This window comes from Dipodomys merriami, unplaced genomic scaffold (assembly GCF_024711535.1).
Source record: "Dipodomys merriami isolate MVZ:Mamm:240054 unplaced genomic scaffold, mDipMer1.0.p SCAF_64, whole genome shotgun sequence".
Taxonomy (NCBI): Eukaryota; Metazoa; Chordata; class Mammalia; order Rodentia; family Heteromyidae; genus Dipodomys; species Dipodomys merriami.
In genome coordinates this window covers 2565031-2586042 of record NW_027206224.1, presented here as the reverse complement: position 1 = coordinate 2586042, position 21012 = coordinate 2565031, and the positions used below count along the sequence as shown (strand labels likewise).

General features: G+C 47.2%; 1 protein-coding gene across 5 annotated transcripts in view; it reads left to right on the top strand.

Annotated features, from left to right (window-relative positions):
- LOC138815385 (tRNA-dihydrouridine(20) synthase [NAD(P)+]-like) overlaps positions 1 to 17431 on the top strand; it is a 43978-nt gene extending 26547 nt beyond the window's left edge. For 4 of the 5 annotated variants that reach the window (XM_070004742.1, XM_070004744.1, XM_070004743.1 and 1 more), the window contains 9 exons: positions 2560 to 2625; positions 2808 to 2878; positions 5798 to 5884; positions 7435 to 7603; positions 11425 to 11546; positions 13792 to 13941; positions 15394 to 15481; positions 16576 to 16649; positions 16873 to 17431. In XM_070004742.1, coding sequence (XP_069860843.1) covers positions 2560 to 2625; positions 2808 to 2878; positions 5798 to 5884; positions 7435 to 7603; positions 11425 to 11546; positions 13792 to 13941; positions 15394 to 15481; positions 16576 to 16649; positions 16873 to 17110 — 1065 coding nt within the window. In that variant the 3' untranslated portion in view covers positions 17111 to 17431. The remainder of the gene's footprint in view (positions 1 to 2559; positions 2626 to 2807; positions 2879 to 5797; positions 5885 to 7434; positions 7604 to 11424; positions 11547 to 13791; positions 13942 to 15393; positions 15482 to 16575; positions 16650 to 16872) is intronic. The other variant, XM_070004745.1, reaches the window with a different exon arrangement.
- Positions 17432 to 21012: the final 3581 nt, after the last annotated feature.

The window sequence follows — 21012 nt, the reverse complement described above, 5'->3', positions numbered from 1 at the left end:
TGTGCAAGTGCCCTTATCATATCCTGGCTCATGATATGCAGGGTAGATGCCCAGGAATGGTATATCTGGGTCGTAGGGAAGATCCATATTTAGTATTTTGAGAAACCTTCAGACTGCTGTCTAGAGTGGTTGTACAAGTTTACATTCCCATCAATAGTGTAGTAGGATTCCTTTTTCTCCATTTCATTGCCAAAATTTGTTGTTTGAACAGAAATTTTGATGAAAATACTTAGAGCTGATAAAAAGAAGTTCCATAAGGGGCTGGGAAGGTGGCTCAGTGGTAGAGTGCTTGCCTTGCACACCTGAGGCCCTGGGTTCAATTCCTCAGCACACATAAGCAGAAAAAGCTGGAAGTAGTGCTGTGGCTCAGGTGGTAGAGTGCTGGCCTTGAGCTGAAGAGCTGAGGGATGCACTTAGGCCCAGAGTTCAGGGCCCACGACTGACAAAAAAAAAAAAAAAAGTTCCATAATCAGAGCATTGGATCAGACTTACTGAGCACTTGCGAAGGAACTAGAAACATTAGTGACATTTTATGTCACAGATATAAATAAAATAAAATTAATTTAATAAATGTCTCTGGACATTTTATTTTGTTTATTGTACTGAGGGATCTGTTTTTGTTTTTGTTTTTTGTTTGTTTTTTATTGGTCCTGGGGCTAAACTCTGGGCCTGGACACTGTCCCTGAGCTTCTTTTGCTCAAGACTAGTGTTCTACCACTTGACCCACAGTGCCACTTCTGGCTTTTTCTTTTTTCTTTTTTTGGGTCCGGTTGTGGGCCTGAACTCCGGGCCTGGGCGCTGTCCCTCAGCAATTCAGCTCAAGGCTAGCACTCTACCACTTGAGCCACAGCGCCACTTCCAGCTTTTTTTTTTTCTGCTTATGTGGTGCTGAGGAATCGAACCCAGGGCCTCATGTATGCAAGGCAAGCACTCTACCACTGAGCCACCTTCCCAGCCCCTACTTCTGACGTTTTCTGAGTAGTTTATTGGAGATAAGAGGCTTTCCTGCCTAGGCTGGCTTTGAACCATGATCCTCAGATCTCAGCCTCTTGAGTAGGTAGGATCACAGGCATGAGCCACCAGTGCCCGGCTCTGACCTGTTTTTCTTAAACAGTTCACTTTCTCTCACCCTTTAAAAGGTTGTGCCCCTTTACGCCCTATCAGGATGACCTAGGACCTTAAACTCAGTCTGTTGCCTGGGGCAGCACCTGGGGACTGGTCCTTCCTGTCTGGCAGTTGTTCATGGGCTAAGAAACCTTGTCTTACTCTTTTTTTTTTTTCTTCTTCAGTCCTGGGACTTGAACTCTGGGCCTAGGTACTGTCCCTGAGCTTCTTTTGCTCAAGGCTAGCATTCTACCTACCACTTGAGCCACAGTGCCTCTTCCTGCTTTTTCTCTGTATGTGGTACTGAGGAATCAAACCCAGGGCTTCATACATATGAGGCAAGCATTCTACCACTAAGCCACATTCCCAGCCTCTTGTCTTAACTCTTGAACTGTCCATCTGTCAGCCCTGTCTCTTGGTCTGGTATGTGCTGGAGCAGTGGTCTGACACTTCCTTAGAGAAAGTCCTCTCTTGGTTCTAGCAGCCAGCAATCTGCTTCCTTTCCTATCTAAAATTAAGACTGGTAGCAGCTGCCTGGGTATGCCTTCTGCTCTGCTAGACAGAGGTCCAGTTCTTGGCAAAGAGCTCTTACCAGGTTGCCTAGTCCAATATTTTTGATTCAGGGAGAAGATAGCAATGCCATAGACATTCAGTGTTATCTGTGTCTCTTTTGGTCTTTGCTCATGTGTGATTATGTCTTAGTATCTCCCTAATGTTTTCCTGTGACTTCTTAATATCTCCCCAATCCTCCCTCTCTCCCTCTCTCTGGCAATTCTTTGTAGTTACTATGGAATAAACAGTTTTTAATGTATTTTTTTTCCTTTGCTAGTTTCATCTTAAATATCTGAAAAGAGGGATTCCTGAGGACAGAGCCATGCCCTTAGAAACCTTCCTGCTATCTCACTCTGCCAGTCCTGGGACAGCATTCAGGGAATATTTCCTTCCCTTCATTCAAGAAAACAGCTGTGAGCATGTCTTAACCAGATAGGCCTCAGAATCATACTGAGGATAGAGGGCATTTGGCAGAGTCTATGGAAACATACATTTTAAAACCCAGCCCCTAGAGACTCATTCAGGAAATAATGGAGTAGAAACTAAGAGTTTGAGTCTTTTAAGCTCTCCAGGTAATTCTGATTCTAGCCTTGAAAAGAATCAATTGTATAAAACATAAGAATGCCAGTAGATGTAAGAATGCCAGTAGATTCTCCTCCCCACCCCCTCACTTTCTACCAGGCAGGAGATTGCTGGGGCTGAGCCTCTAACATACAACAAGGGCAGTGTTCTTATATTTAGAGACTATATGTATATGCACACAGGTGATACATATATGTGCTCGCAGTTATACAAGCTGTCCATGCTACTGGAATGCTCAGATCTGTAGCAATATTAATTAGTCCAAGCAGTATGGCAGTTTATTCCAGAAGAGGTAGGTGCTCTTGATTCTTTTCTTTGCAGATCCTTAGCACACTTGTTAAAGGGACTTGTAGACCTGTGACCTGCAAGATCCGAATACTACCTTCGGTAAGAATGGTGTATGACATTTGATATTCTCATCTCTCAGGTGATGATAGATTTGGGGATGTGAATGGTTTGTGAGGCATTGAATTAAATTTCGTGGAGGGAGTAGAGCTAAGCAAACTTAAGGAACTGGCATCTGGTCCTCTGGGGCCTCAGTAACCACCCTGTGCTGTCCTCTTCCTTAGCTGGAAGATACCCTGAGCCTTGTAAAGCGAATAGAGAGGACTGGCATTGCTGCTATTGCAGTTCACGGAAGGTGAGTGGTTGCCTTTCTAGTGACTGAGTGGCAGGAAGAATTATCAGGCCATCTTCACAATCCCTCACTAGACTTCAGGTGATATCTAGCCTTTTTCCTATGTATTTAGCCTACTTCTGCCTAGCTCTTTGACATCTTGTGAGTCCAGAGGGCATACAAATTCAGCGTGCATTTTCTGCATGGACTTGTGTTTATCTGTGTTTTATCATTTAGTACTTACTAGTGGCAGCTACTACTCCAAGCTTAGAGACAGGAGAGGAAGGATATATATGTAGTAGATCTGTATTATTTTGCTCAAAATTGTATCTTGCAGCCAGGAAATGGTGGAATTAGAGCTTGGACCTATTTTCTCTTTCTCTTTTTTTGGGGTGGGTATATAGAGGGAACTAGGGATTTAGTCCAGGGCCTTATTCTTGTACACCTTCTTTTTTTCATTTTTTACTTTGCTTATTTTTTTTTAAACTGGATTTAAAAATTTTTTTTAATTGAGAAAATACCATACAGAGGGGTTACAATTACATGGGCAAGGTAATGAGTGCATTTCTTTTTTAATTTTTTTAATTTTTTTGTTGGTTGTAGGGCTTGAACTTGGCTTGAGCGCTGTCCCCCAGCTCTTCAGCTCAAGGCGAGCGCTCTACCACTTGAGCTACAGCGCCACTTCCGGTTTTCTGGTGGTTTATTGGAGATAAGAGTTTCAGGGACTTTCCTGCCTGGACTGGCTTTGAGCAGATCTCAGCCTCCTGAGTAGCTAGGATTGATTACAGGTGTGAGCCACAGGCACCCGGCTGAGCATTTCTTATCAAGCATTGTTGCCTCCTCCTTTGTTTTCCATTCCCAGCCTTTCCCATCTCCTCCCTTTCCCCCCACCTTCTTTTTTTTAGTCAGGGTCTTGCTAGTCTAGGCTGTTCTTGAACTCACAATCCTTGTGTCTTAGCCTTTAGAGTGCTGGGATTACAGGAATGTGCCAACACACCTGAATGAATTCTGTTTCCTTTGCACTTCATTGAACAGCGGTTTCTCCCTTAAATGACCCTAGGCAAATGGCTGTTTTTTATTTTTTTTATTTTTATTTTTGTCGGCCGTGGGGCTTGAACTCTGGGCCTGGGCGCTGTCCCTCAGCTCTTCAGCTCAAGGCAAGCGCTCTACCACTTGAGCTACAGTGCCACTTCCGGTTTTCTGGTGGTTTATTGGAGATAGGAGTCTCACAGTCTCTCCTGCCCGGGCTGGCTTTGAACCGAGATCCTCAGATCTCAGCCTCCTGAGTAGCTAGGATTATAGGAGAGAGCCACCAGCGCCCGGCTAAATGGCTGTTTTTTAAAGGCAGTCCTCTTTTCTCTATCCTTGGTGGACTGCCTAATTGCTTTAAACAGTCCTTATATCTGTACCTCATGTGCTTTTTGCAGAGAGCTGAAGTGTTTTGATTTCCCAGTCAAATCTGCTTCCTGTTGTTTGTCAGGATGTCCCTCTATGCACAATCCCGGTCAGTAGACTGGCTGGTGATCTTTTTAAATGATTCTTCTTTTGGACTCAACAGTCTTATAGGATAACCCAAGTTGCTTGTGTCTATTACAGCATTTTCTCTCTCTCTCTCTCTCTCTCTCTCTCTCTCTCTCTCTTTTTTTGTCAGTCATGGGACTTGAACTCTGGGCCTGAGTGCTGTCCCTCAGCTCTTCAGCTCAAGGGGAGTGCTCTACCACTTGAGCCACAGAACAACTTCCAGTTTTCTGGTGATTAATTGGAGATAAGAGTCTCATGGACTTGCCTGCCTGGGCTGGCTTTGAACCATGATCTTCAGATCTCAGCCTCCAGAGTAGCTAGGGTTACAGGTGTGAGCCACTGGCACCTGGCTATTACAGGATTTTCAGAATATACTTAAAACTCTGGCATAGAAAAGCAGAGCTGCTTGGGTGAAAGGAGGGGAAATGAGAGCTGCACACCCCGTGTGTAAGCTCCTCACTGAGACAGCGGGCTTTAGACTCTCAACAGCCTGGTTTCAAATCTCAGTTCTGCAGCTTGTTAGCTATATATCCTCGGAACAGTCACTTAACCTCTTTGAGTGACACATTGCTCACTTGGAAATTAAGACAATTTCTACTTCATAGGATTGTGATGAGCTTTTGACAATACAAAACTAAAGCCTTGCATATAGCATTCTTAGTACACAAAGCTGTTGGAGTTAGCAGAATTTCGAGGCACTAAGAGGACAGATTTGGCTGAATTTAAGAAAGACTTTCTATTATTAGAGCTGTTGAGGATGGTCTAAGGTGAGGCCCTTTATGTCCCTAGGATTTGCTTAGCCATGCTGAAAGCCTTCTTGTAGTTGACCTTAGAAAGAGGATTTACGGGTTCTGTCCTGCTGCCCCTGTGGCTTGTCGTGACAGCTATAGTCTGTGACCTGCCCTGCCACCCTGGGTGGGAGGCCTACCCTGTGTCAGGTGCTTCTCCCCAGGATCAGCTGTGCAGTTTGGCCTTGGCCCAGGCAGCTGTGTGGGAGTGGCCTATCTGAGCAGTGGCAGCTGTCCCAAGTCCCTTGGGGGGAGGGCAGGACTAGGGCAGTACAGGGAGCATTCTTACAGCACTGTCTTTCATTTCTGGCAGAGACTAGGGAAAGCTAGGGGAAAGCAGCGTGACCTTGGGAGCTGGGCCACCCACATTAGTCCCCAGCAGCGGTGTCTCATCTGCAGGCTCCTGAGAGCTGACCTTATTCTTCCTGGCATGGACTTATGCTCCCCCTGCCCCTTAAGATAGAGTTCTTCCCCCAGAGGTCAGGGAGACCACCCCCAATCTGCCTGAGATGGCCACATGGCTGCCTGATCTTTAGGTTTAGTAAGGAGGATGAGATTTGGCTAAGGTAATCTGGTGTGAGTAATGACATGGCCTTTGGTCCTTAGCCCTTATCCCCATCTCTTTATCTCCAAGGAAGCGGGAAGAGCGACCTCAGCACCCTGTGAGATGTGAAGTCATCAAAGCCATTGCTGGAACCCTCTCCATTCCTGTCATAGCCAAGTAAGCCTCCCTTCTTCCATATTTACTTTTGTTTATGCTTTACTTTGTCAGAAAGGACTTGAGTTGGCATATAAAAATGAAATTAAAGAGCATTTAAACAGGCTGGGTGCCGGTGGCTCATGCCTATAATCTTAGCTACTCAGGAGGCTGAGATCTGAGTATCGTGGTTCAAAGCCAGCCCAAGCAGGAGAGTCTGTGAGACTTTTTTTCTTTTTCTTTTTTTTTTTTTTTTGGTTGGTTGTGGGGCTTGAACTCTAGGCCTGAGCATTGTCCCTCAGCTCTTCAGCTCTACCACTTGAGCCACAGTGCCACTTCTGGTTTTCTAGTAGTTTATTGGAGATATGAGTCTCATGGACATTCTTGCCCGGTTTGGCTTTGAACCGTAATCCTCAGATCTCAGCCTCCTGAGTAGCTAGGATTACAGGTGTGAGCCACCAGCAACCTGCTAAGTCCATGAGACTCTCATCTCCAATTAACCGCCAGAAAACTGAAGTGGTTCTGTGGCTCAAATAGTAGAGCTTTCACCTTGAGCTGAAGAGCTGAAGGACAGCACCCAGGACCAGAGTTCAAGCCCCACAACTGACAGAAAAAAAAAAAAACCATTTAAACAACAACTATAGCTGTGATGAGTCCCAAGCTAGACATCATCAAAGCATTATGGCTCAGGGAACATAAGGCAGGACATGGAAATCTAGACAAACATTCTGAGCAGCTACAGGACCAGGAACCTGGACTGGCAGGTGAAAAGTCCCAATAAACAGCCCAAAGGTTTTTACTGCTAGACCATATATAGTTACCAGTGGGAAACTGGCCTTTGTAGGCTAGCTGGGAGCCTAGGCCAGCCTTGTAGCTTAGGATGGCACAGAGACTCAGGGAACTTAGAGGGTGGGACCAAGCAAGCCCTGACAACACATATGCCAGAGTATAAGGATAAGGGTGGTAGTCAGGCCCTCTATTCCCCAGGTAAGGTATTTAGAGATGGTTTGCTGAGTGAAGTCAGAGTTACTCAAGACTTTGAAGCCTGTTGCTTCTGCTACCATATGAGAGTCCTCCCTACATGGCAGTCTCTGAACTGTGGCTACCACCTGACTCCTAATGAAACGGATGAGGACAGAGTAGTTTCTGAGAAGGTCCTTGGAGCAGCATAGTGGAAAAAGGGGAATTGTGACTAAATGGGGTCTCCTTCCTTTCCCTCATGATCACCAGTGTATCCCAGTCTCCAGAGTTTTGGCCCTGTCCTTAGAGGGGGTATAGGAGGCTGCTTAGCTCTCCTGTGGCCCCAGCACTTGGGGCCACAAGTTTTAGATGAGGGAAAAGGAATGTAAAATTTCTAGACTTATCTGTTAAATGCTAGGCATAGTTCAAAGTACTTTACATATTTTGTCTCACCTACTGCTCCAAACTTCATAATTACAAGCTAACCTTTGCTGAGGCTCTGATAGCTGAAGAGGTCATACTACTCATGAGTGGCAACTGTGGGATTTGCCTTTCTTCTGAAAATGCTGGTAGGTTCCATGCCGTAGACACTCCTTGTCCTTGTTGATTTGTAGTGGTGGATCTCATGACCACATCCAGAAGCATTTGGACATAGAGGACTTTCGACGAGCCACAGCGGCCTCTTCAGTAATGGTGGCCCGATCAGCCATGTGGAACCCCTCTATCTTCCTCAAGGATGGTCCTCGGCCCCTGGAAGAGGTCATGCAGAAGTATATCAGATATGTACGTATGTGTACTTATTCAAAGCCATCATTTCTCACTATCCGCCATGGTCTTGCCAAGAGCACTTTGTGGGGATCTCCGGGTGCCAGCAGCCCCTATTGCTCCTCCTGTTGTTCTGAGTTCATATGCCTACTAGAGCATGGAGCCTTCCTAGCTGACATGCAGAGAGGATTCTGGGGTGGGAGCCCCTACTATCACCTCCTTTTAAAGCTTCTACAGGTATGGAGGTCATCTGAAAAGACTTCCTAAACCCAGAATGCTTTTGAGAGCTCAAGTACATGATACCAATTCTAGTTCTCCCTCATACCCCAAGTACATACTTTATGTAGGTGGACAATGAGGTTCTTTGTTACTGAAAACAAGCATGCATATAGGTTGCCAAAGGTGCAGCCACAGGCAGGAGGAGCCATTGTAGCTATTGTTGCTTAGGAAAGATTACAGATTATCTCCATAGAGACTTCCTATCAGATTTGACTCACGAGTTAAGATTACTATTAAAACTTTTCTATTGTTGCCAGGCTGCCAGTGGCTCACTCCTGTAGTCCTAGCTAATCCGGAGGCTGAGATCTGAGAGTCACTGGCCAAAGCCAGACAAGGCAGGAAAGTTTGTAAGACTCTTATCTTCAATTAAGGACCAAAAAAGCCAGAAGTGGAGCTGTGGCTCAAGTGGTAGAGCTCTAGTCTTGAGCAAGAAAGCTCAGGGACAGCAACCCAGGCTCTGAGTTCAAGCCCAGGACTGTCAAAAAAAAAAACAAAAAAAAACCCTACAATTTGGTCTGGGAATGTGGCTTAGTGATAGAGTGCTTGACTAGCATGAATGAAGCCCTGGGTTCGATTCCCACATAAACAGAAAAAGTTGGAAGTGGCGCTGTGGCTCAAGTGGTAGAGTGCTAGCCTTGAGCACAGAGAGGCTTAGGGACAGTGGCCAGGCCCTGAGTTCCAGCCCCAGTATTGGCAAAACAAAACAAAAAACCCACAACTTTTCCTTAGATACTTCTCAGAATGTTTTTGCTATGATAGGGAATAACTCAGCTTTAATCTTCTTACAGAATTGCTTGCTTGTTCTCTTTCTCTCTCTTCTCTTCCCTCCCTCCCGCCCTCCCTCCCTCCCCCCTTTCCTCCCCATTCCTTTCTTTCTTTCTTTCTTTCTTTCTTTCTTTCTTTCTTTCTTTCTTTCTTTCTTTCTCTCTTTCTCTCTTTCTCTCTTTCTCTCTTTCTTTTTTGGTGCTGGTCCTGGGGCTTGAACTCAAGGCCTAGGCACTCTCTCTGAGCCTCTTTGTGCTCAAGGCAAGTGCTCTGCCACTTGAGCCACAGAGCCAATTCTGGCTTTTTCTGAGTATATTGGAGATAAGAGTCTCATAGTCTTTCCTGCCCGGTCTGGCTTTGAACTGTGATCCTCAGATCTCAGCCTCCTCAGTAGCTAGGATTACAGAAGTGAGCCACCGGCACCCAACTTGACATTCTTTTTTCAAGGCTGATGTTCCACCACTTGAGCCATAGCCACTTCTGGCCTTTTCTGAGTAATTCGTTGGTAACAAGAGCCTCGTGGTTTTTCCTGCATGGGCTTGTTTCCAATCATGATCCTCAGATCTCAGCCTTCTGAGTAGCTAGAATTTCAGGTGTGAGCTACCAGTGCCCAGCCAAGATACCTTTTTCTTTTATTTTTTTTTGAGGTAGGGTCTCACTATGTAGCTCAGAATAGCCTTAAACCGATGATCTTCCTCCTTTCCCCCTTGAATGCCTGGGTTACAGGTGTGCACAACCATGCTAGTCTGGCAATAGTATTTTCTTTTCTTTTCTTTTTTTTTTTTTGGTCCAGTTATAAGGCCTGAACTCTGGGCCTGGGCGCTGTCCCTCAGCTCTTCAGCTCAAGGCTAGCACTCTACGACTTGAGCCACAGTGCCACTTTCGGCTTTTTTCTTTTTGGTTATGTGGTGCTGAGGGATAAAACCCAGGGCCTCATGCGTGCAAGGCAAGCGCTCTACCACTGAGCTACCTTCCCAGCCCCTAGGCAATAATATATATATATATTTTTTGGTAGTGGGGCCTGAACTCTGGGCCTGGGCGCTGTCCCTCAGCTCTTCAGCTCAAGGCTAGCACTCTACCACTTGAGCCACTTCTAACTTTTTCTGCTTATGAGGAATTGAACCCAGGGCCTCATGCATGCAAGGCAAGCATTCTACCACTGAGCCGCCTTCCCAGCCCAGCAATAGTATTTTCTAAAGCAGTTTCTTCTCACTAGGCGCTCGATGGTTACAAATTGGGCATTTTCTTGCAAAGGAAGTTTTTGATGATTTCACTTTCCAGTCTCTTTGTCACAATCCTGGGACTCTGGGTTTCTGTGATCAGCTGTACATGGACATGGACAGAGACAGTGAGTAGTCCTCAAATTCTTCAGTGAGTTTGGACTGAGCAGGAGGTGAACCCTTGTCTGCTTTCTTTTTTAGTCCTAGTAACCAACTACATGGAACTGTGCTCTGCTCTTTCCAAGCCATGGCCATGCCTGGATAGCTGTGACATGACTGAACTCTGGGCCTGGGCACTATCCCTCAACTCTTCAGCTCAAGGCTAGCGCTCTACCACTTGAGCCATGGCACCACTTCCGGCTTTTTTCTTTTTGCTTATGTGGTGCTGAGGAATCGAACCCAGGGCCTCATGCATGCAAGGCAAGCACTCTACCACTGAGCTACCTTCACAGCCCCTGAGTAGCTTCTGTTCTCCAGTGCGGCAGTCCTGAAGAATCTCCTTGGTTCTGAGTTTAGTGTTGGGCAGATTGGAGTCAGCCAGAAGCAAGGTGCTTTGCCTCAGCAGAGATCAGCTGTCTAGTTCTTCTGGCCAGCTGGCAAGTATGTAGCAGAGAAGACATGTTGAGCAGTGTTGAGCCTGCTCACTGGGTGAAAGGTGATGTTATCACTCCTGCTCAGCCCTCCCTTGGCAGCTCTGAAGAGGCTTTGTTGTCATGGAGAAAGGGAGTGGCCTTAAGCATCTGCAAGGCTACTTCTGATGTAGCCAGGTACCTTTTGGCTCCAAGAAGCTGAATCATGGTCTGCCTCAGGCTGGGACTTAACAATTTATTCCCTGCTTTATTCCCTAAATATTCCATGGTATTAGGCATGGGCCCAGGTAGAGATTCTAAAATAGTGTACAGTAGGGTATAGAGGAAGGGAAGGGCTTCTGGAGGGTTGTACAGGCAGCCTTTACCTACTACTGTTCTCCTGCCCTGTCCCTAGTTGGGTGGGCATCTATGATATCACTAGGGCTGTCTTCTTGCTTCCTTGAGCCTTATTTTTCAGACTGTGAAATGGAGTCCTGGCTGTAGCTTTGTATACATACACAAAATGACAGGAAATGCATGTGAATGTTCTACACATGGGGGAAGTCAAAGAGAGACTCATCAGTACTTGGGAGGAGAAGGTGCTCACCCTGGTGATAAAGAATAGAAGGGTTATACTCTTGTTATGGGACTGGGCCCACCATGCTGGAATTTGCTATGTCCCCTCCTTCCTATGCTAGAAGTCGCTTAGCAGTAGGCTCCATATGGTAACTGAAGCAGGAGGGTGTAATCTGTACTTCTGGGCCCAGGTAGACTGACTGGGAAAGTGTGCTTCTGATCTTGGGCTTTAGCTATGACCCTCAAGCTTTGTACCACAAGCTTGAGAAGTAGATGGCAGGGTAGAAATGGATCTAATATGAGGTCATATTGCCTCAGCTGCAAACACACCTCTGATGTTCCCTTGGAACCCACTCCCCTGCCAGCAGAGGCTAGCTTGGGCCCCAGTGCTTGCTGGCAGCAGATGGGCCCATGCCAGTTCTTCTCTTAGGCAGTGCAGTATGACAACCACTACACCAACACCAAGTACTGCTTGTGCCAGATGCTGCGGGAACAGTTGGAGTCGCCCCAGGGAAGGTTGCTCCATGCCGCCCAGTCTTCCCAGGAAATTTGGTAAGAAGGGCAATGGGCTATTCATCTGTCCTTGCAGACACTTCTCAGGCTTGACCTTTAGCCCTAAGGTAACCCTTTGCGGGGAATCAGGAATAAAGTTTCTGGGTGTGGATGTGTGGGAATGGGGTGGTAGTAAGGTTTGCCACACAGAATGGAGAACTTTAAAAGCTTTCAAGCATTCAATCTTTGGTCTGGTCTCAGAAGTACAGTTTTGGGAAACATCTCTAATAGGGTGGAAGAAAACGAAGGATTAGTTGGGCATTGATGGCTCATGCCTGTAATTCTAGCTATTCAGAAAGCTGAGATTTGAGGATCAAGGTTCGAAGCCATCCTGGGCAGAAAAAATCCCAAGGTTCACTTCTAATTAACTAGCAAAAAGTTGGAAGTGGAGTTGTAGAGCATTAGCACTGAGCAAAAACACTAAGCAAGGGCTAGGAATGTAGCTTAGTGGTAGAGTGCTTGCCTGGTATACATGAAGCCCTGGGTTCAATTCCTCACTACCACATAAACAGAAAAGCTGAAAGTGGTGCCTGTGGTTCAAGTGGTAGAGTGCTAGCCTTCAGCAAAAGAAGGTCAGGGAGAGTGTCCAGGCCCTGAGTTCAGTAGGGAGAGACAGTGGAGAGAAGAGAATAGGCTTGGGGAATTCCTGAGGAAGGAGGTGGCTTCTCCATTAGTGGGCCTGTCATGTATCAAGCCAACCAAATCCAATGGTCAGGAAAGGTAGAGTTGTAGAATGAAGCCCCTAGCCTGTCCTCACAGCTATCATGCTGCAGTCTGAGAGGCTGCCCATTGGTCTTTTTTTTTTGCTGGTCCTAGGGCTTGAATTCTGGGTCTAGGCTCTGTCCCTGAACTTATTTTGCTCAAGGCAAATGCTCTACCACTGGAGCCATGGCACCATTTCCCACTTTTTTGAGTAGTTTTTTTAGAGATAAGAGTCTTGCTGGGCGCCAGTGGCTCACGCCTGTAATCCTAGCTATTCAGGAGGCTGAGATCTAAGGATCGCTGGTCAAAGCCAGCCTGGGCAGGAAAGTCTGTGAGACTTATCTCCAATAAAAAAAAAACACTAGAAAACTGGAGTGGTGCTGTGGCTCAAGTGGTAGAGCGCTCACCTTGAGCTGAAGAGCAGAGGGATAGCGTCCAAGCCCAGAATTCAAGCCCCATGACCAGCAACAACAACAAAAAAGTCTTACCGAGTTTCCTGCCTAGGCTGGCTTTAAACCACAATCCTCAGATCTCCTGAGTAGTTAGGCTTATAGGCGTGAGTCACCAGTGTCCAGCTCTCCCATTGGTCTTCTTGATCTGATGTAGCTCCAACTCAGACACCAGAAGGCTCTTTATAGTTTAGCCTAGTCCTGGCTACCATAGCTTTCTGTCTTCTTCCTGTCTTCATGTCTGCTTCCACAGCTCCACAAGGCAGCTTCCTGCACCACACTTGTCAGAGGGAGTGGGGGTTCTTCCCACTTTCAAGATGCCAGGCACTGGTGGCTTGCACCTGTAATCTTAGTTACTCAGAAGAGGCTGAGATCACAGGCTCATGGTTTGAAGCCAGCCTGGGCAGGAAAATCCTCATGAGACTCATCTCCAATTAGCCACCAAAAAGGTAGAAGTAGAGCTATGACTCAAGTGGTAGAATGCCAGCCCTGTGTGAAACAGCTAAGGGACAGCACCCAAACACTGACTTCAAGCTCCAGTGCTGGTACATACACAAACACACTAAGGTGCCTCCTAGAAGAAAAAGCCCTACTAGAACCCTCCTCCTGCACCTAGCTTGTGGCATTAGTTCTGTCTCTATCATATGTAGTTTAAGCAGCTGGACCTCAATGTCTTCTCAGTTCAGGAAAGGCCTGTTGCAAATGAAAGGCCTATGGAGAGTGAGGAACCAGTCAGTTGTCAGACCTCAATATCTTCCTTTCATGGTCCCCCATCCTCCAGGTGCTTGGTCGGCATAGGTCAACTCAGTCATGGCTGGCTGCGGGTATCTACCTATGTGGTTATCCTCGAGATGTTCTCTAGAAACTTTCCTACCCACCCCAGCTTCCCTTCAGTGTCAATGCTCAGAGTTTTAAATTTATTCTCCAGCTTCCAGTCCAGGTTGATCCCAGGAAGTAACCTTCTTCTGGCCAGGCCCTGGTTTAGTTTATGTGTATGTGGTATGGGAGTTTCTCAGTTTGAGTTTTCCTGGCATCCTGCAGTGCCCTGGTTGCTATTCTACTAAGGAGTCTGTCTTGCTCTTCTTCCTCTGAAGTGAGGCCTTTGGCCTTGGTGCCTTCTATGAGGAGACCACACGGGAGCTGGATACCCGGCGGGCTGACCTCCTGGCCAGGACTCCAGAGGAGGTAGAAGAGTCAGCCGAAGCTAGCACTGGTATCATGAAGATGGCTGTCAAGTTTGATCGGTAGGTTTTCAGCTTGGCCTCAGCATGGGCCAGGGCCTGTGCTCTCAAGGTTTGAGTGAATCAGCAAGGTGGCTGGTGTATGTGGTTAATGTCAAGCTTAGGGAGCATTGCTCTCCCAATTTTCTGCATTTCAAAGAAGGTACTTTCAGGGAAAACAGTCCAGGAAGCAGTGTTGGGGATATACATGTGGTCCCCAGGATGACTGAACTCACTTTTCCCCCTACCTACCATCTTCTACAACTTACAGCAGGGGGACATATTTTCTGTTTCTAAAAGTCTGTCCTGTTCTCTCAGAGCTCCTCAATAGTTATAGGAGCCTTGTCCTCATTTGACTTCATATGCTTACCTCCATACTATCCCCCTGATCAACCAAAGAGTGCCCTCATTAGGTAGAGGTAGCCACAGATGGATTTATCCCTCAGATTGTGACTCATCTTTGAGTGGTACCCTCATCCTTGTCCTATACCATCTGGATCTGAACCTTTCTTCAGTCCCAAGGCTCAGATCAGGAGCTAATCTTGTCTGGCAAGGACTTGGGATGGGGTGGGAAGACAGCTGTTGGGCAGTCATATGCTAGAGAGAGCTCCCAATGGACGCTGGAATGTGTCCCTCCTACCTTGTCACAGACTGACTCTGAAGCTAGAGTCCATTGTGTCCCTTGCATAGCAGAACATCATGAACTTCACAGGCAGAATCAAAATGGACACTGAACCCATTGTGTGATCACCTACATTTCCTACCTTTGCCTCTTCCCCCTGATAATTGTCTTGCAAGGCAAACTGAACCTTTCTTCATGGTTGTTGAAGACTGTTTTCCAGGCTAGGGCTCAGGGAGCTAGGAGTTCTTTGCTTCTCGTTTCTCAAGCATGAAGAAGCTTATCTTCCCTTTAGTTAGAATCTAGGTTTAAACTGCTGGCTGGACAAGAAGGAGAGCTCACAGGAGCCTTAAGACAGCATCCTGGACTCCTTTCTCTAGTTCTTGCAGCTCCTCTCAGAAACTGAGTGTGCTCTTTGCTGAAGGAGAGAATAGAAATGGTGAGGGGAGCTGGGCTATAGTGGCTCATGCTTGTAATTCTAACTCCTCAGGAGGCTGAGAACTAGAAGATTGCAGTTCAAAGACAGCCTGGAGGGCTGGGAAGGTGGCTCAGTGGTAGAGCGCTTGCCTTGCATGCCTGAGGCCCTGGGTTCAATTCCTCAGCACCACATAAGCAAAAAGAAGCTGGAAGTGGCTCTGTGACTCAAGTGGTAGAGCGGTAGCCTTGAGCTGAAGAGCTGAGGGACAGCGCCCAGGCCCAGAGTTCAGGCCCCATGACCAGACCAAAAAAATAAAATAAAATCAGTAAAAAGCTGGAGGCATAGCCATGTGGTAGAGTGCCAGCCCTAAGTTCGAACCTCAGTACTGCCAAAGGAAAAAGAAATGATGAGAAGGCACTGATTGCCCTTCTTTTCGCAGGAGAGCTTACCCACCCCAAATCACTCCCAAGATGTGCCTGCTGGAGTGGTGCCGTAGAGAGAAGTTAGCACAGCCTTTGTATGAAACGGTGAGTTCCGCCTGAGGCCTGCCTTTCAGCCAACCACAATGCTCCCACCATGGGAGCCATTATTCTAGCACACCCACAATTTATATACTCAACTCTAAGCTGCTTGGCAAACATCTAGCCTCGCCCTTCATAGGTTGTGCAGAATTGCTGGTGGTAGGATCAATTACTGAATGAGCTCCCTTCAGACCTTGGCCTGTGTCCAGTTCTGGCAGACTTATCTTTGGATCTGGCCTCCACCAATAGAACACAGAACTGCATCCAAGACGGAGTTGAAATCTTAAGATAGTCTTGTTTCACTTCCTTTGGTCACCATAGCCATGCCTTGTTGAGGCTGCTTTGTCTGTTCTGGCCCCATACATATGGTCTTGTGTCCCCTTCTACCGACATGACTTTGTGTGTGTGTGTGTGTGTGTGTGAGAGAGAGAGAGAGAGAGAGAGAGACAGAGACAGAGACAGAGACAGAGACAGAGAGACAGAAAGAGAGAGAGAGAGATGGTATTGGGGCTTGAACTTAAGGCCTTGCACTCTTATTTGGCTTTTTCACTCAAGGTGCCCTACCACTTGAACTACAGCTCCACTTCCATGCAAAGTGACTTTTGGGAAGCAAATCTAACCTCTGTCTCCGCTCCCCTCCCCAGTGCCTGTGAGCTCAAACCCCAGTCCTTCAGCACAGAGCACAGAGCCTCTCACATGCCTTGCTGCTGCAGGTCTCATCCACTCAGCTCTCTGCTCCAACTACATCACCTGATCCCTCTGTCACCATCCTTGTTCCCTCTTCACTCTATTGCCATCTGGTGGACTCTTCATCTGGGGACACACGGACCATCTAGATGTCAGGAGGAGGAGGCCTCTGAGTGCACTCATGCACAACTAATTGCACTGATGTTCTCAACAGAACTCCAGATGTATTCAGTGTCACTGTCAATTTGTATATCTGCCTGGGTTTCCTGGAAGATACATCAGACACTTTTGCATGGGAGGAGCATGTGATTGGGCAGCCTTCATTTGACTTGGGTTGATAGTACTTTCCTCTGTCTGCCTATGATGTCATGAGGAAGGTGGGCAGCCTGTTTCCTTTCCTCTCTCTGGATCAGGTCCAACGACCACTAGATCGCCTGTTCTGCTCAGTTGTCACTGTTGCTGACAAAAAGTACCAGTCTACCTTGTGGTGAGTTCCTCATCAGAGAGTTTAAGGCTTGGGATAGGGGAACCTGAATGCAGCATTGGGCCTGGGAGAGTTGGGTAGATGGTTTTTGTGGGCATTGATGTCCCTGGATTATGATCTCTAACTTAATTTTGTTAACATCTCTGCCAAGGGTGCATAGAATCTGGCCTCCCATCCTCTAGTCCTTTGTTCACTTGCCTTATTACCCCGTGCTTCATCTGCCCAGGGATAAGTCCAAGAAACTGGCGGAACAAACTGCGGCCATCGTTTGTCTGCGGAGCCTGGGCCTCCCTGAGGGTCGACTGGGTGAAGAGAGTCCTTCCTTGAACAAACGCAAGCGGGAGGACCCTGACCAAGACCTCAGTGACCCCAGGGCTCAGGAGCCAGCACTGCCTGGGGATCTGTGTAAGAAGTCCTTTGTGGCCTTTGGAAATGGTGAAGACAACCCCCTGGAAGGCTGGTGACTACTGTACTTGCCCTGGTTGCCCCTTCTACGGACCAAGCCCTAATATAACTGTGAGTGCAGAGCGCAAACCAAATGCCATAGGACAATTTGCTCCTGCCTTGCAGGAGTTAGAGGTCCATGTCCAAGCACAGGCTATCAGCATGGAGCACCAGCCAAGGAGTGCTCAGGAGTGATCCTGTCTCCTCTGATGGGTCTGAGTGGCAGGATTGTTTCCAGTGACCTGAGTACTTTCTTTGAAAAATAAGCTTTTCAGGCAGCCCCTCTTCAACTTGACATTGGTACAGTGCAATAAAGACACCCTCATCCAAGACTGCTTCAGTCTTGAATACCTTTAATAATGAGAACTGTGTTCTGACATAATTATTCTACTCTTACCCTCAGTGCAAAACTAGAGATTCTCAAAGCCTGGTCCCTGCTCACCCTTATAGGAATGATGATGGCCCACTGGACTTTGGTTCAACCAGGAAAGCCCAAGAAACCGTTTCTACTGAAGGGAAACTTAAGATACTAGACCCCAGCTGACTTTCCTGATTAAAAGTTCTGTGGAATCTAGGGGAAGGATTGATAGTATGGAATGTGGTACATGTAAGGGACCAGCACAGAGGTGTTAGGGTAAGGAATTGGCCTGACTCCCAAGAGTTTCTTTTAAACCTGCCAGCTGCCTAGCAAAGCTCAGACCTGGTGAAGGGCCTGCCCTGGGCAGGGGACACTAGAGGCTGCTAAAGATTGCAGTATGCCTACTGCAATTCACAGGTTAAGCTATCCTCGTCCCCTCCCCTCTCCTGTCCCACTTTGGGCGGAAGGAAGTGGCAGAGCCTCTTTAATTTCCTCTTGGCTGCGAGAAGCAAACAAATGGGCTACCACCACATCTCATGGGGCCTCCCCCCCCCTTGCTGGGAGGGGCGTTCTGACCAAAGGTCCCTGCCATACCCCACCCCCGCTTCCTCTGCTGTAAACATGTTGTGTGTCCTTTCTTTGCCAGCCTCTGTCTGGTGGAGGATTCCCCTGTAAGCCAAACCCATCTTCTCCACATCTCTCTGGGTCAGCCTGATGGCTCTGTAGCAGCCCTGTCCAGGGGTGAGACCTCTTACCAGCCAGAAAGCCCTGACCCTGTTGGCCCTTCAGTCAAGGTTTTGGTGGGTGAGGCTTTGCTTTAGTCCTGGTGCTGCCACACCCTGTCACCCACATTGTTCTTCTCTATAGATAAGGATACTTCACTCTCTCAGCTTCCTCTGAGAGTCTCTTGCCTTTTTGATCTTGGGCAGCTCACTTCTGGCCCTCTCTGCCCAGAAGTTCTCCTGTGAAAGTGGGATCAGCTACCTAAATGAAGCTGGCTAGAAAATAACAAGCTCTCTCAGTGATGGAAGCACCACATAGCCTATGGCATTTCATGTGGAGGCAGGTCTAACTTCCCAGACCAGTGATCTTAGAGGAAGGCCCCACCCCACCCAGAAAGAAGACAATCTTGGTCTAGTCTTAGCCACCAAGGTTTAGGCACAATTTATTTTTGTTTATTACTATTACTATTATTATTTTTGCAGGGGGAGGAGGGGAGTGGTGCTGGTCCTAGGACTTGAACTCAGGGCTGGGTGCTTTCCCTAGGGTTTTTTGTTGTTAATGTTCAAGGCTAGCACCCTACCACTTGAGCCACAGCTCCACCTCTGGCTTTTTTGGTAGTTTATTGCAGATAAGAGTCTCACAGAGTTTCCTGCCCAGGATGCCTTTGAATCACAATCCTCAGATCTGAACCTCCTGTGTAGTAAGGATTACAAGTAGGAGCACTGGTGCTCAGCAATTTCTGATTATTTTATTTTTTGTTGGTCATGGGACTTGAACTCTGGGCCTGGGCACTGTCTGAGCTCTTCAGCTCAAGACAAGCGCTCTACCACTTGAGCCACAGCGCCACTTCCAGTTTTCTGGTGGCCCCCTCCAATTAACCACCAGAAAACTGGAAGTGGCGCTGTGGCTCAAGTGGTAGAACGCTTGCCTTGAGCTGAAGAGCTGAGTGACAGTGCCCAGGCCGAGTTCAACCCCCATAACAGGAAAAAAAAGAAAAAAGTCTCAAGGACTTTCCCGCCTCGGCTGGCTTTGAACCATGATCCTCAGATCTCAGCCTCCTGAGTAGCTAGGATTACAGGCGTGGACTACCGGTGCCCAGCTGTTTTGTTTTGTTTTTTGTTTTTGGTTGTTTTGTTTTGATTTGCTTTGCTTTATTTTTTGTACCAATCCTGGGGTTGAATTCAGGGCCTGAGTTCTGTGTCTGGGCATTTGTACTCAAGGCTAGCATCCTGCGACTTGAGCCACAGCTCAACTTCCATATTTTTTTGGTAGTTATTTAGTCTTACAGAATTTCCTGCAAGCTGGCTTCAAATCTCAATCCTCAGATCTTAGCCTTCTGACTAGCTAGGATTACAGGCATGAGCCACTGGTGCCCAGTTTATTTTGCTACTTTGAGACCCTCTCCTGAAGCTCATCACATTTTAGGGACAAATGGTGTTGATATGACCATGGGAGGAAGGGTTTATAAGGCTAGAGAGGATGACAGGGCTTCCAAAAATCCAGTAAGAAGACTTGGATTTATAAAGTTACAAAGGAGAATGTCTTATGTCTGTACTCCCACAAGCTAGGATTTCCCAAGTGCTGTTCCTGTTTAGGACTCTGCCCAGGCTCTTAGACTGCCCTCTGGACCAAGTCCAAACCCCTCAGCCCAGCATGAGAGGACAAAGTACTAGCCTGTCTTCTTAGTCCTGTGCTGACTTCAGCAACTAGCCTTTTGAGGTTGTAGCTGCTTGGTCTTAATCCTGTCTGCCAGATTCTGAGCTACTCAAGGGCAATCCTTGTGTCCTCTCTGGCCACTGTTGGCCCAGGCTTTGAAAATTAAAGCAAGAGCTCGAGGTGAGGAGGTTCATAGCATGGAAAGGAATAGCTTTTCTAAACTTTTTCTTCCAAGGCTCTTATTTTAGCCAGGGTGAAGCAAGTGCCTGAGCTGGACTAAGCTGTATCATGCCATGGCTCTAAGGAACTGAAGAGCCTTCAGCAGTGGGGCCTTAGCTGGTAAATAAATGGTTTTCACTGATTCTCAGGCCTTTCATTCCTGCAGAAGAGAGGGATGGTATACAGAAACCCCTGTAGTGTCTACCTTGGAGTTCAATGTACTACTGCACTGTCCCCCTAGGCATATATTTCACAGGTCTCCAGGATAAGTTAGATGACCAGCAGGAGCTTTGAAAGTACCTTGAAGGGCTGGGAATGTGGCTTAGTGAGAGAATTCTTGCCTAGCTTACATGAAGTCCTTGGTTCGATTCTTCAGTACCACATAAGCAGAAAAAGCTGGAAATGGTGCTGTAGCTTAAGTGGTAGAGTGCTAGCCTTGAGCAAAAGCAGCTCAGGGATAGTGCCCAGGCCCTGAGTTCAAGTCCCAACACTGGCAAAAAAAAAACAACCAACAACAACAACAAACAAAAAACATGGAAGAAAAGTTCATGGGACTAGGTCTTGGCCCTGTAACCTGGGGAAGGGGAAAAAAGAGTGAGTATATTGGTATGTGTGGGCAGGGTGGGATAGGGCAGCCATTGCTGCCTTTCTTACAAAGATTACTTGCTTCCTGTTAATGGTGTCTGCCTCAGCCCTCATTACTCCATATTAGAGTCTGAGTTTTACCCCAGATCAGAAACCCTGCCCATGATGTATTCTCCTGAGAACACACATGTACCACCAAGCATTTAACAAATGGGTTTTTCCATAGTATCTACAACTTCTTATGGTTCCTCCCCAATGAGGAGCTGACAATTCATTGTCTCTCTTCTACCTCACCTCCCCTTTGGCCTGACTGGCTCAGGCTCTGGTTCACAGAGGGGTGGGGTGGGGGGGCTAAAGGTCCATTTTTCTCAATCCAGATGA